The sequence below is a fragment of the Bubalus kerabau genome, chromosome 11, assembly GCF_029407905.1.
Source record: "Bubalus kerabau isolate K-KA32 ecotype Philippines breed swamp buffalo chromosome 11, PCC_UOA_SB_1v2, whole genome shotgun sequence".
Taxonomy (NCBI): domain Eukaryota; kingdom Metazoa; phylum Chordata; class Mammalia; order Artiodactyla; family Bovidae; genus Bubalus; species Bubalus kerabau.
The window spans coordinates 75784102-75799140 of NC_073634.1; the positions used below are offsets into that span (position 1 = coordinate 75784102).

Below are 15039 nucleotides of genomic sequence, written 5' to 3' on the forward strand. Positions count from 1 at the left end.
AGCATCCATATGTTTCCAGCCTCACTCCCCCTCCGCCCCTCTGCCCTCCCACCCCGAGCCAGTCTCCCACAGCATCATTTCTCCTGGGAGCAGCTCACCCCCACCCTCTGCCCAGACCACCTCAGGGCCAATCTCTGCCTGCCCAGAAGACATTAAGGGCCAGTTTGGAAATTATTTTTTCCCTCAACACAATCAAATTATCAGTCTTAACTCCTTCCTCCGCTAGTCTCTGCAGGCAGGTAAAGATTCACCATCCCTTTGATATGAATTATGCCACCCCCTTGGAAGGCAGAAGGGCTGGAATAATTTCGTTGGTTGTTTAAATCACAGCTTTTGCCTTCCTGCTGCTCAAGTTTAAGTATAGCCCAGAGATGTTTTCATTGGCTCCACCTGCCTAGTTTGAAATATCTTCCCCCCTCTGGCTCCACCCCTCCCTCCTCAGCACCTCCTGAGCCCTATCCTATGACCCCGATACACGTGCTTTCTCAAAACAGCTCAGGCCTGTTTCCTTATTTCCCAGTGCTTGCTGTTTCCAAGTTGGAGAACCAGCCATGGGGACCATAGGAAGGCCCTATTCTCACTCCTCCTTAGAAGTCCTAGGATCCTTGCTGTATACTTGGGTCACTCTGTCTCTATGAGGCTGAGGGTTTCACAGTGTGCGATTCCAACCCAGGGCCCCTGCAACCTTACATGGCCAAAGAATCGTGAGCCCCAGCAAGTCTCACCACAGGGGCACCCAGCTGATGCGAAGTCTCAAGAAATGTTCACAGGTCTACATTAGAGCTCCAGAGCCTTCTGGATCCTGGAGGGAAGCAGTCTGAATGGAATTTGGTCCCCCAAATGTTACAGCCACATCCTGAGTGACTCTCCCTCCATCACGGTGGCCCAGCCACACCAGCCTTCCTCCAGCCCCTCAGAACCCCAGCATCCTAGACCACCAAGGCCAGGAGCCGGGACAGCCTCTGCCTCCACAGGTAGAGAAACGTGCATGGATTCAGGGTATGTTTGGAGGCAGAAATGGTCAGTTGTTGCAATAAATATGGCATTGGTGAGGGTGCTAAGCCGGCGGGAACCCTCTAGTCTAGTCTAGGGCCGTCCTCACCAGCACTCAGGCACTTCTTTCTGGCCCTATACATGTCATTGAGGCTCAGCCAGCCTCGGGGGAAGGATGGTCAGGGAGAATGAAGACTCGCCGAACTTTGCTACCAGTTTCAAAGACTCCCTCACAGTGATGTCAGAAGGGTAAGAACTGGCGGGAGCAGAGGGTGGGGGAGACCGTGGCAAGGGAGTGGCACTGGGCTTCCCCACTGGATCACTGTGGGGGTAGGACACACCAAATAGCAGTGATCTCCAGGCCCTGAGCCATCCTCATCAGCTGCCCCTTCTCTGCATCAGTGAGGAACAGCTCCCAGCTGGGCCCGCTGATCTAATTTCAGGAACCCCCTCTTCTAAGAGACCGTTCATACTCAGCTTGTTCTCCAACTCCCAGAGGCCTTCTGGCTGTTTTCCTGCTTCAGATCTCCACTGACCAGCCCCGGCAGGTGGGTGATTCAATTGACTGGGTCTTCCTGGCAGGAGATTGGGGGCACACTTTGGGACTGGAGAAGGAGGCAGGGTCAGGTGGGACAGTGGATGAGACAGAACACCGAGTGGGGGCTTGGTGTTAGAGGGATGGGCTATTTGCTAAATAAAATTTAAACCCTTGCCAGCTTTTCTGCCAAGAAGAGAGAAGTGGCTGATGAAAACCATATGTCTCTAAGTAAGTGGAAGTGAGGAGCCCTGCTTTGTTGTGCGAGTATGTTGATATGGCTCCTGGTCTCCCGTGCAATGGAAAATCTCTATTTTAAAGAATACAATGTTTAAGAGGCACTCTGAGACAAGCCACATTTCGCAATTAAGTAGTTTACAAGGTCAGCAAAGGAAGGACAAAATAAACCAGCTGAAAAAGGTCTTGCTCAATACCAAAATTTGTTTAAAAGTTCAATGCTACAGTCCGAAACTGTAATATAGGCTTGTTATAGAGTGTTACAAAAATAGCCCAAAAGATGAGGCTGTTTGTGGATGGAGAAACAATTAAAAATGTTTTAAGTATTGGTTCAGATACTGATTTCTTAATGTTTAAAAAAAGTAACTTAAAAATGCAAACTACATCATTTCTTTCCTTTTTTTTTTTTTACTTTTTCTAAACTGACCCTGGAGGCAAAGTAAACCCAGAGAATGAACTACTGTTCATTCTTTGCGGAACAAAATTCAAATTTCTTCATCCAGCATTCAAATTCCAGCATACTGTGGTTCCAACTGGCCTTCTCTGAATTTTTTGCACAGAATGCTGCCGCTGGCCCTGCCAGCCCCACACCCCGCCCTCCATCCTGTTTGCAGGCTGCCAACTGTGAGGTTTCACAGGGCACTTACCTGCCCCTGAGGTGCCCTTCCTTCTGGCTGAATGAAAAAATGTTAGCCGTTCTTCGAGGGTATTAGTTGCTGAATTCTATCCATGCCACTTTAATTTCCATTTGATTCTGGTGTATAGATTGCAGTTCTCTGGTGAAATTCTCCCTCTTGTAATCGATTTTCTTGACCATTTAAATCACAGTTATTTAAAAGTCTGTCAGATAACTCCACTATCTGGATCACCTGTGGGTCTGTTTCTATTATAGAGATACTCTTTTTTTGGACTGTGCTGGGTCTTTGTAGCTGCATGCAGGCTTTCTCTTAGTTGTGGCAAGTAGGGGCTGCTCTCTCGCTGTGCTGCACAGGCTTCTCACTGCAGTGGCTTCTCTTGTTGCCGAGCATAGGCTCTAGGAGCACAGGCTTCAGCAGTTGTGTTGCCCAGGTTTAGTTACCCCACAGCGTGTGGCATCTTCCCGGACCAAGGATCAAACCCCTGTTCCCTGCATTGGCAGGCAGATTCTTAACCACTGGACCACCAGGGAAGTCCAGAGATATGTTTTTGGCTCTGACCGATGTTGTTTCATCAGAAAGGATTTACTTCGGCTTTCTGGAAGGCAGTTCAAGCATTGGAAGGCCATCTTTATCCAGCCTGGGGATGAGCTGGCTTGAAGCTGGTGATCAGACTTTGAAGGCTGTCTGTTTCTGACTCACGTAGGCTCTTAGCGCTTCACTCTTCTGGGGTTCTCCCTGAGAATCTGGTTGTGTTTTAGAGTCCCTCCTCTTGGGTGGGCCTTTGAGTTCCAGTTTACTTCCCCAGCCCCATCTTACTGCCCCAACTCCATTCAGCTTTCTGGTCTCTCAGTCATGCCTCCCACTCAGCCTTCCCTGCTCCAGCTGATGCTGCTTCTGAATCGGCACATGCCTTCGGGGAAGAGGGACTGGGAACTGGGAACTAACCAACTGTACTTCTGTTCTCTTTCTCAGACATCTTGCTCCTCAAGTCCCACTTGCCTGGGTATTTTGAACTCCAAAATTTTCTCCTTACCCTATGAGATCTCCAAAACCTCTAATTCAAGTTCTCTAACTCAGTTCACCATCACTTACTGCTTGTTTTTAGTCTCTTGGCCCCATGCTGCTCATGAGCCAGGGAGACCTTAAGGGTAAATGTAGCACCGAATGTCACCTCCATATGCTCCCAAGTCTCTAGGATCCTGACCTTTCAAATCCCAACTGCCTGTAAGCAGATAGCTTTTGGATTTTGTCCAGCTTACTCTTGGTGAGAGAACCAGTCTCTAAAGAGCCACCCTGATGTTACAAGAAGTGCATCCTCTAATCGCTTCTTTATAATATAAGCTCCCTGAGGGCAGAGAATGTGTCTCCATCACAATTGTGGTCGCAGGAGGATCTCACTCACAAGATCTGAGTATCACCTACGCTGGAACATTTCCAAATGTCTGTCTCCAGCTCAGAGATCTGTTTTAAGCTCTTAGCCCCATGGACCAAACTGCCACTTGTCATCTCCAGGAAGCTGCTTCACAGAAACTCAAGACATCCTAAGTCACGTTCTTCCCCGACATCTGTTCTTCGCTGGGGCTCCCAGGCTCGGGAAGGGGGTGTGTCCTCCATCTACCCTGCTGCTTATGTCAGAATCCCAAAGGTCCCCACTGGCAATCCGCACCCACCTCCCGCCCACATCCAACCCCCCCAGTGCTGCTGATTCCACCTGAAAATGTCACACAAACTCATCCAGCTCTTTCTCGCCACTGCTGCCCTGTCCCAGCACTGTTCCCCCCTCCCTCGTTACTCAGGAGTCTCCTCACATTCCTCCACAGAGCCAGGCTGGCCTCCGTCCAGCATGTTCGCCAGCCACCCTAGGAGCAGAATGACCCCTTGAACACAAAAATCTGATTATGTCATTCCTCGGCATAACACCCTTCAATGACGTCCATTGCTCTGAGGAAAGCTTTGAAGATAAACCCTCATGGAGTCACCCACCCCGTGTGTTCAAACCCCAACCCCTCTCCCAGTCTTGCTTTGCCTGACTCTTGCCCTTGACACACATTCCACTCTTAAGCCCTTCTCAACTCTGCCAGCACCTTCTTGAGATCCTTTCTGCCTGGTGGCTCCCCTGCCAGAAGACACCCTTCTCGTCCCCTGTCTGATTCTCTTCTGTGCATCCTTCAGGTCTCTGCTAAATGTCCCCTTCTCAAAGGAGCCTCCCTGACCCCTAGAATTGGTTAGGCGTTGTCACTGTGTCCTGCACTCTTCGCAGCACCGGCACGGAAACAACTGCAGAGTTAACCAAGCGATTACCAATTACGCTCCTCCCCATCAGATGCCAATCTCCTTAAGGCCAGGGCTATATTTGTCTTGATCACCACCACACGCTCAGCACCAGCAAAGTGCCTGAGATATCTTAGAAGATTTGTAAATAATTTTTTGAATCAGGGAATAAAAGATAGAAGTCCGCCGGCACCCCGCCACCCCTACTCTGCCAGCCACCGAGCAGAACGCGGTGCAGGGAGAGAGAGGGAGGCTGGAATGGGGTTTCTAGTTAGCAAGTGTCTCTGAGAGCGTGACTCTAAAAATAAAGAATGCTAAATTGCTGTCTAATGCCTCTTCTTTTGCTGGGCTTAACGCACTGGCCTGGGAGCCAGTAGATTCGGGTTCCAATCCCAGGTCTGGCACAAATCATGACAAATAGCATTTTTATAATGCTTCACAGTTTACAAGACATTTCCACAGATAGGATCTCATTAAACCAGCTCGATGACCTCGGGCAAGCAGCTTTTAGAGGCCTGTTGGGAGGGAGGAGACCTGGGAAGGCGCTGGGTTCCAGAACCCACTCTGCCTCAACTCCCCAAGGGATCTCTCGAGAGTTCCCTGCCCAGCCCCAAGTCTACTGTAAAATGAAGGGGACCAGCGAGGTGATCTTTGAGGTTTGTCTATAGGAATTTAGAACTAAAATTTCAAGACGGCTCCCCAGTCAGAATGCAGAATCTTTGGAGTGTCCTTTTTTCTCATGTAGCAGGGCAGCGTCCCAAGAGGTTCCCAACAATGCCTTGAGTGTCCTGGCAAGGTGTCCTTAAAAGTGGGACTGAAACCAGCATTTTTGTGCAGTTGGTTTACTTGAGAGCTGATCCCAGGACACACGAGTGAGAGGCTGAGGAGATGGACAAAGAAGAAGAGCCCAGTTGGGAGTGTTTGTCCAGGTCACTCTGTTTCAAGGGCTGTGACCTCGACCTCATCAGGTCCTGCTGAGAAGCCACAGAACGCTTCCACAGCTGTCACCCAGCCATGCTGGCAGGGGACCTTTCTTTATCAGTTCCCACCTTGACTGGTGGATGGTCGTCCCCCGCCCCTTGGAGTGTCACCCTAAACTTCTGGGCTATGCTTACCCCAAGGCAGAGGAAGCTTCTCGTTAGAGCAATTCTTGGACAGAAAACAGAGAGTCCTTGAGGCAAGACTCTGAGATGGATCAAGCTCTTTTAGACCTGACCCCAGAGCAGCCCTGGAAGTCAGAGTGGGACCCAGATCACTAGGGCATCTGATACAAGTTGCAAAGGGGCAGGGGTGCCACTGTCCAGCCCCATGAAGGAACAGGAGCTGGGGCTTTCCTTACATAATCTTTCTCCCCAGTCCTCCACCCTCTTTTCTGCGAAGTTTTGTGGTGTCCTGGGACATTGAAAATAGGATTGGGAGTGTCTGTCGACCTGAGCAATTCAGAGGGGCTCAGCAGACCCTTGGGAAACAAAGTGTTGTTCTATTGGGCCCTCCTTGAGTGACAGCTAGGCTGGACCCATGGGTCTCTCGTGTGCCTCCTCCTTCTGGGCAGTGAGTGGTGCTCCCTCAATGGTGAGCAAACGCTTTGTCTGCAGGCTCGAGCTCCCCAGCCGTGGCAGTGGCAGTGGTCCCAGCCCTGCCAGATCTTTGCCCCACCTCCCTGGTGGCATAATACTTCTTCTCTGTCCTTTTATAAACTCTGGACTCTGCTTCCCTCAGCCTTCTTTTGGGATTCTCAAAAGCCTGATTTGTTAATAAGAAAAAGGGATATTAGCTGTTTCTAGCTCTTTTCCTCTACTGTAACAATTTTACTTTTCCCCCAGGCAATGTGAACGGGAGACTTAAAAAAAAAAGTCTCTCATGATAAGGTGGAAAAAGAACACAAAGATTTAAATTTCAAGATATTCTCTGTCCACATTCTTCCTCTGGATAAATCTGTTTAACCCCCAAATAAATGTCACTCTTTCTTTGGGGAGGAAGCAGTCTCTTTCTTTTCCAAAGACTGGGTCTAGTTCTTCATTTCTCTAACTGTACTCCAACCCACCCCAGATTTCCTAGTGTTGTGTAATAAAGAATTCAGATGGCTTATGTCCGTGGCTCAAGGGAGGGAACTACTATACTCTTCGGATTTCCCAAGTGATAGGAGTGTGTATCTTCGCTCTTCCTGAACAGGTGGGCTGTTCAGACCATGTCTGAGCTCATGCTAATGAGATGACTCAGGATGGGGGCTGGCTGTGCCAGAAAGACCAACCATGCAATTAGAGGGTTGGGTTTTGAGCCAGCTGATGTCAGCCCGACCTCTGCGGAGGAGTGGAGGGCTGGAGAGTAAGTTCAGTCACGTGCCTGATGATTCAATCAACCATGCCTACATGATGAAACCCCAATAAACATGCTGAACTCGGGCTCGTTGAGCACTTCCTGGTCAGTGTTACATATCAATGGTCCAGGAGGCGGGTGATGCGTCCTGAGGACACACAAGCTTCTTATTCGAGACTCTCTGAGACTTGACACTCACTCTGTGTCTCTTCCTTTGGCTGGTCCTGATTGGTATTCTTTATAATACTAGACATCAGTATACTGCTTTCCTGAGTTCGGTGAATTGTTGTAGCAAATCACCAAGCCTGAGGGGATAGTGGCCCCATAGTAGAAGTGCAGATGGCCTGGGAACCCCCAGAATTTGCACCTCATATCTGAAGTGAGGGGAGTCTTGGGGAGGACTGTGCCTTTCACCTGTGAAGTCGGCATGAACCCCAGGTAGTTAGAGTTTACCTGGGGCTTGTGCAGGCTTGCACTGTGCCCACACATACATACCTGCTTCCTCCCTCACCTGGGAAGCCTTGCTCATCTGTCATGGGGCTGCATCTTCTCCAAGCATAGGCCCATGTCCCAACATCATCCCAGAAGCCGGACCCAGAGGCAGGAGAACTGCCCTTGAGTTGAAGGTGACATGTGGTGTGGCAAACAGCCATCTTGCTTGAAGGCAGTGGGCAGTGTTGGGGAGTGCCTGTCCAGAATTCTACACTCTTCTCTCCTTTCTCCACTGCCAGCGTCCAGGCTCCTTCACTGGGCTGGTGAAGGTCACCAGGGCCCAAGGACCCCCCCTCAAGGCTGGAGCTCTCCCTGGCTTCCTAGGTCCCCTCCAGGCACTGTTACTTCAGTGTTCTTCTCCTGGCCTGGCCATAGAGCCTTTCCTGGGTGTGTGCAAGGTTGAGTTTATTCTCTGAAAAATCCCAGATCTTCCTCTTGGACTTCCATTCCCTAGACTTGCCATTAATCATATTTCAGTATCTTCCAAGTTCAATGATTTCTTTCCCATATAAATGTTCCATCTATTTGAAGACCTACTCTGTTTCAGGTCCCCCACTCTTCCATCCCTACATCAGCCCTACTGCCCCGCAGACAATGTAAATGGGAAACAAAGAACAGGTTTAAACAGTCTCTTTGGATGAGCCGGTCCCTCTGTGTAAATATTCAGTGTTTCAGTTGTGGTCACCCCTTTCCCTGGGTCCAGAAGATCTTCTAGAAGAGGGCAATAGCAACCCACTCAAGTATTCTTGCCTGGAGGAGCCTATGGACAGAAGAGACTGGTGAGCTACAGTCTATAGGGTAGAGAAGAGTCAGACACAACTGAGTGACTAGCACTTTCATTTTCTTCTTTCTTTACCCCGAGCTGTATCAGGGTGCTTGAGGCAGGCTCACTGGCCGTGGGGAAGAGTCCCTGTTTGTTCTGTGCATTTTTGCTGGGGCCCAATAAGGCACGACAGTCACCTCTAGCCTTCGGGGTAATGTGCTGACCCGCACTGTGGAGGTCCATGGTTTCCCATTGCTCCTGGGGAAAGTGCTTTCCTGGGCTCTGCATCCTGGCTAGGCCTTTGCCTGAACTCTCAGCCCTTCTGGTGGTCTCCTTAGGGCATGAGGGAGCTTCTGGGTCCCCTGCATGGCCAGGGACACCAAGAGCCCTGCTGTGGTCACACCTCCCCTGCCACTGGGGCACCTGTACTCTGCACTGTTCTGGGAATGGCCGAGACCATAGGCAGAACTCTAGAGACATGCAGCCCCACCACCCTCCCCTTCAGTGAGCTGGAGGAAGGGCGACTCGAACACCAAGATTATCAGCACCCAGGAGTCCTCACTACTTTCCTCATCCCTTCTGTCCCCAAGACGACAAGGGCAGGCCTTCCACCCTTTTTCTTCCTGCCTCCCAGGATGCCCCAAGGTCTGCACCCCCAGACCCACCTCTTGCCACACCAAAAGAATTGAGAAAGTCCTTTCTCCATGCAGAGGGTGACTGCAGTCTGCTCAGCTGTGGGGAATTCAAACAAAAACCTAGCTGATGTTCAGAACTCTGCAGCTTGCTCCAGCAAGATTTCCCCTCCTTGCTTCCAGTGCTGAATAACTACAGTGGGTGGAGCCCCCTGGGCCACAAAACTCTCAGCCTGAGGAAATGGATCCGAAACTATTCCAAAATCTTATGTCTCATGTATACATTCCTTTAATAACATTTATGGTGGGCCTACTATGTGCCAGGCACTGACACACTCCTTGAAATAGTTTTTAGTTAAAAACCTTATTAAGATCTAATTGACCTTCTATACAGGGAAGCCTGGCATGCTGCAGTCTATGGGATTGCAGAGTCAGACATGACTGAGTGACTGAACAACAGCTATACAATTCGGTCTACGTGTACAACTCGATATTTTCCAATGTATTTACAGAGTTGTACAACCATCAGCACCATCTAATTTTATTTTTAGGTATTTATTTTTAAGAGGAAACAAATGTAAACAATTTGTTTTCTCCTATAAAAGATGACTCTGATCTCTGGTCCTGCTTCACTTTGTCAACTTGGTGGTGCCAACTGGTTGTAAAATGAACTGTTCCAAACAGAAACAGAAAACAAGCGCAGACTGCATGATGTGCACACCTGTGGGGCCTGCATCCAGGCAGGTTCCAAGAGGAGGATGCTGGTGAGCCCCTGACATCTCATATCCTGGCATGGGTGAGCAGAGAGGGCGTCCCTGACTCTGGGGACTCACACAACTGTGTCCCTTTCCTTTATTGATTTATCTTTGTTTCTAACACTACATTTCTTAGCACCATCTAATTTTAGAATATTTTTATCATCCCCCAAAGAAATCCTATATCATTAGCAGTAAACCCTCTCTGCCATACTCCCCTCCCCCAAACTCCTGGCAACCACTAATCTACTTTCTGTCTCTATGGATTTGTCTATTCTGGACATTTTATATAAATGAAATCATACAATCTTTGGCCTTTTGCAAATAGCTTCCTTCATTTAATATAATATTTTCAAGCTTCATCCACATTGTACCATGTATCAATATGTCATTTACTTTTATTGTCGAATAACACTCCATAGTATGGATATGTCACATTTTATTTATATATTCATCAGTTGATGAACACTTGGGCTGTCTCTGCCTTTTGGCTGTTATGAATAATGCTACTATGAACACTCATGTGTAAGTTTTTTATGTGAACAAATGTTTTCATTTCTTTTAGGTATATACCCAGGAATGGAATTGGTGGGTTGTATGTGTTAAAAAACAAAATTCATCTGAGTAAGTTTTAAAGTTCTTATTGGCTTTACTTAAGGATTCATGTGGAAAAGGAAATGGCAACCTACTCCAGTATTCTTACCTGGAGAATCTCCATGGACCCTGGAGCCTGGGGTCGTAGGATCGGACATAACTGAAGCGACTTAGCAGCAGCAAAGATTCATGAGTCAAGTGGCATTCAATCTAGCAGGGAGAAAGGAGATCTGAGGAGCTCTACAAAAGGGAACATTTTTAAAAATATTTATTTTATTTATCTGGCTGCCCTGGTCTTAGTTGCAGCACACCAGATCTTTGGCTGTGGCATGTGGGATCTAGTTCCCCAACCAAGGATCGAACCTGTGAACCCTGTATTGGGAGTGCAGATTCCTAGCCACTGGACTACCAGGGAATTCCCAAAAGGAAAGACTTTTATAGGCAGAAGGGAAGGGGAATAAGACAGGTATAGTAGCAAAGTGTGGATTGCTGTGCTGCTGCTGCTAAGTCACTTCAATCGTGTCCGACTCTGTGCGAGCCATAGACCGCAGCCCACCAGGCTCCCCCGTCCCTGGGATTCTCCAGGCAAGAACACTGGAGTGGATTGCCATTTCCTTCTCCAATGCATGAAAGTGAAAAGTGAAAGTGAAGTCGCTCAGTTGTGTCCGACTCTTAGCGACCCCATGGACTGCAGCCTACCAGGCTCCTCCATCCATGAGATTTTCCAGGCAAGAGTACTGGAGTGGGGATTGCTGTGACAAGGTCACTTTTCTTTCAGGGATGCAGGGGTCTGTCAGCCTTCACTGGTGCTGATTCCTGATTGACAGGTTTAAGATTCCATTTCCGGGAGAGCTGAAACTGTAATTAAGTTTCAGTTTGGTGATGTGGGGCTTAGTATGAGCAACTCCATTTTGGGCATGTTGTCTTGCTTTTAACATATGGTAATTCTGCTTAATATTTTGAAGAACGGCCAAACTCTCTTCTAAAGTGGCTGCGTCATTTCACAGTCCCACTAGCAGTGTAGAGGACTCCAATTTCTCTACATCCTCACCATCCTAGTGGGTGTACAGGGGTACCTCACTGTGGTTTTGATTTGCATCTCCCTCGTGGCTGATGATGGTGAGCATCTTTTCATGTGCTCCTTGGCCATTCACATATTGCTTCTTTGGAGAAACATCTATACAAATCCTTTGTGCATTTTTTTAGTTGGGCTTTTTGTATTTTATCATTGAGCTGTTAGCTTTCTTTGTGTATTCTGGATACAAGTCCCTTCTCAGTCCTTTTTGAATTTGAAGAGACGTCTAAATCAAGGTTGGAGTAGGGGTGACCATTTTAACAGTTGGTGGAGTTCATTGGCAGGTGACAGAAACCTTGCGAAGAATTCAAGAATTCTTTTTATCCCACGCAGAGGATTCCTGCAGGGAGGGACCCTGGAGGGGAAGCATGCAGAACTGTCCGGGCAGGCCTGGGCCTGCTTTCTGTTCAGTTCAGTTGCTCAGTCATGTCTGACTCTTTGTGACCCAATGGACTGCAGCACACCAGCCCTCCCTGTCCATCACCAACTCCCGGAGTTGACTCAAACTCATGTCCAGTGAGTCGGTGATGCTATCCAACCATCTCATCTTCTGTTGTCCCCTTCTCCTCCTGCCTTCAATCTTTCCCAGCATCAGCATCTTTTCCAATGAGTCAGTTCTTTCCATCAGGTGACCAGACTATTGGAGTTTCAGCTTTAGCATCAGTCCTTCCAATGAATATTCAGGTCTGATTTCCTTTAGGATGGACTGGTTGGGTCTCTTTGCTGTCCAAGGGACTCTCAAGAGTCTTCTCCAACACCATAGTTCAAAAGCATCAATTCTTCGGTGCTCAGCTTTCTTTATAGTCCAACTCTCACATCCATACATGACTACTGGAAAAACCATAGCTTTGACTAGATGGACCTTTGCTGGCAAAGTAATGTGTCTGCTTTTTAATATGCCATCTAAGTTGGTCATGACTTTTCTTCCAAGGAGCAAGTGTCTTTTAATTTCATGGCTGCAGTCACCATCTGCAGTGGTTTTGGAGCCCCCAAAAATAAAGTCAGCCACTGTTTCCACTGTTTCCCCATCTATTTGCCATGAAGTGATGGGACTGGATGCCATAATCTTAGTTTTCTGAATGTTGAGCTTTAAGCCAACTTTTTCACTCTCCTCTTTCACCTTCATCAAGAGGCTCTTTGGTTCTTCTTCCCTTTCTGCCATAAGGGTGGTGTCATCTGCATATCTGAAGTTATTGATATTTCTCCTGGCAATCTTGATTCCAGCTTGTGCTTCATCCAGCCCAGAGTTTTTCATGAGGTACTCTGCATATAAGTTAAATAAGCAGGGTGACAAATATACAGCCTTGACATACTCCTTTCCCAATTTGGAACCAGTCTGTTGTTCCATGTCCAGTTCTAACTGTTGCTTCCTGACCTGCATACAGATTTCTCAAGAGGCAGGTCAGGTGGTCTGATTTTCCCATCTCTTTCAGAATTTTCCAGAGTTTGTTGTGGTCCACACAAAGGCTTTGGCATAGTCAATAAAGCAGAAGTAGATGTTTTTCTGGAACTCTCTTGCTTTTTTGATGATCCAATGGATATTGGCAATTTGATCTCTGGTTCCTCTGTCTTTTCTAAATCCAGTTTGAACATCTGGAAGTTCATGGTTCACATACTGTTGAAGCCTGGCTTGGAGAATTTTGAGCATTACTTTACTAGGGTGTGAGATGAGTGCAATTGTAGGGTAGTTTGAGCATTCTTTGGCATTACCTTTCTTTGGGATTGGAATGAAAACTGACCTTTTCCAGTCCTGGGTCCACTGCTGAGTCTTCCAAATTTGCTGGCATATTGAGTTCAACACTTTCACAGCACCATTTGTTCATTTGCACCCTTTTCAGAATCCCTGCCAAAGAGCAGTTTGAGAGATTTAACTGGCTGGAGGAAGGTAAGGATGCTGGTTGGTTAGTGTACTGAGGCAGAATTGCACGGGGATTTTTCTTTCTTTTTTAAGGAGCATGGGCTTTTATCTCTTGAGCAGATGAGATGGCATGTAGAAAAGCATTTTGGAATTACAAGCGATGCAATGCAAATGTGAGGTGACATTCTTATGGTTTCTATTGTTAATTGTAGGAACCAGTGAAAGCCCTTTCTAGGTTGAGAGCCTGTGTGTAGGGAGGGGCGGAGTGGGCAGGAGTTGGGAAAAGGGTCATGTGAGGGCGTGAAAACTAAAGGAGAGAGGAAGGTAGCAGAGTTTGCAAACCTTGGTTACCTGTGTGTGAAGTGAGGCAGAGACATTTTTGTGATTTCTGGCATATTTCTTCACCACCTGTCTAATTATTTACTTAATATTTTTCTTTAGATTGTCTCCTATTTCTTTTCACCAGGTAATATTTGTAAAGGGAACATATCACAGTTATATATGGCAAGTGAAAGTGTTAGTCGCTCAGTCGTGTCCGACTCTCTGGGACCCAATGGACTGTAGCCCACCAGGCTCCTCTGTCTATGGAATTCGCCAGGCAAGAACACTGGAGGGTTGCCATTCCCTTCTCCAAGGGATCTTCCGAACCCAGGGATTGAACCCAGGTCTCCTGCATTGCAGGCAGATTCTTTACTATCTGAGTCACTAGTGAAGCTTGCATCTTTTTCAAAGTGGAGGAAACAGTATAAATAAACGTAAGGAAAGCCAAACAGTGTCATTAAATTCTAGCTGGATGTCGTTGCTTTCTGGGTATGGAAAACTCCCCAGACTTAGCCTGGTTCCCTCTCCTTGTAGCTCAGGTCTCCACTCAGATGGCCCCTCCTCAGGAAACCTCTCCTGCCCACCCTTCATTCTTGCTTTATTTCTCTCATAGCCCTATCACAATCAAAGGGATTGTTAGTTTCCCTATGGGCCTCTGGTTCCACCAAGGTAGGGCCTTGTCTTCCTGGCTTAATCATTCTGTTTCATTGCCTGGCTCAACAAAGAGTTGAGTAAGTAAGCCACACCATGCAGCTTGTGGGATCTTAGTTTCCCAATCAGGGATGGAACCTGTACCCCCTGCAGTGAAAGTGCAGAGTCCTAACCACTGGACCACCAGGGAATTCCCTCCAGTGTGTTTTTGCTGTCCTTGTAGTGTGTACCAACCAGGTGTTAAGGGCACGTGCCAGTGCCTGCTGCCACTTGCACCTCCTAGGACAGGAGGGCTGAGAGAGACTTGAGAAGGAAGCAGCCTTCTGAGGCGCAGCCCGGCAGCTGCCCTGGCTCCCAGGCAGCACTGGGGAGACCCCCAGGCCTGCAACCTCAATCCAGGCTTCAGATCCTCCTTTGGCCCCTGGCCAGCCAAGTGACCCTACAGCATCACAGAACCTCACCAACTTCCATCTTCCCCAGGGCCTCTGTGAGGACGACAAGGGACAGTCACTATGGACACAGACTAATGAAAAAAGCTGCTCAATAAATGAGAACAGAAGCTCAGAAGGTTTACCAGAAGATGAGATGTAATTACTGACTGTGTCTGCTCACGTCCTACCCTTTCTTTCAGGCCCAACTTTAAAAAGTAATAATATTGTTTCCCCTTTAATAAGAATTTATTGTGCCAGGCACCTTTCTAAATTAGAGGTTTGTATATCTATCATTTAATTTTAGCCTTGCAATAATACTGTAAAGTAGAGATTTAGTATTCCCATTTTACAGAGGAGGGAACTGAGGCTCAGAGTAGCTTTATGACTTGCCCAAGGGGATGCAGCAAGAAGTGATGCAACCTGCCCACATTCTTAACTATGACATTGTAACAACCACCTAAATGCCACCACCTACAT

The 15039-nt window shown here is 47.7% G+C and overlaps 1 protein-coding gene across 7 annotated transcripts in view; it reads left to right on the forward strand.

Annotated features, from left to right (window-relative positions):
- Positions 1 to 483: 483 nt before the first annotated feature.
- CIB4 (calcium and integrin binding family member 4) overlaps positions 484 to 15039 on the forward strand; it is a 68512-nt gene continuing 53956 nt past the window's right edge. For 4 of the 7 annotated variants that reach the window (XR_008700019.1, XR_008700020.1, XR_008700023.1 and 1 more), the window contains exons 1-2: positions 484 to 1242; positions 1396 to 1541. Coding sequence is in view for 1 of the 7 variants with exons in the window: in XM_055539145.1 (XP_055395120.1) it covers positions 14717 to 14718 (2 nt within the window). In the remaining 6 variants the exon portion in view is untranslated. Of the gene's footprint in view, positions 1243 to 1395; positions 1542 to 1709; positions 2103 to 4223; positions 4586 to 14611; positions 14719 to 15039 lie in introns of those variants that run through there. The other 3 variants (XR_008700022.1, XM_055539145.1, XR_008700018.1) reach the window with 3 other exon arrangements.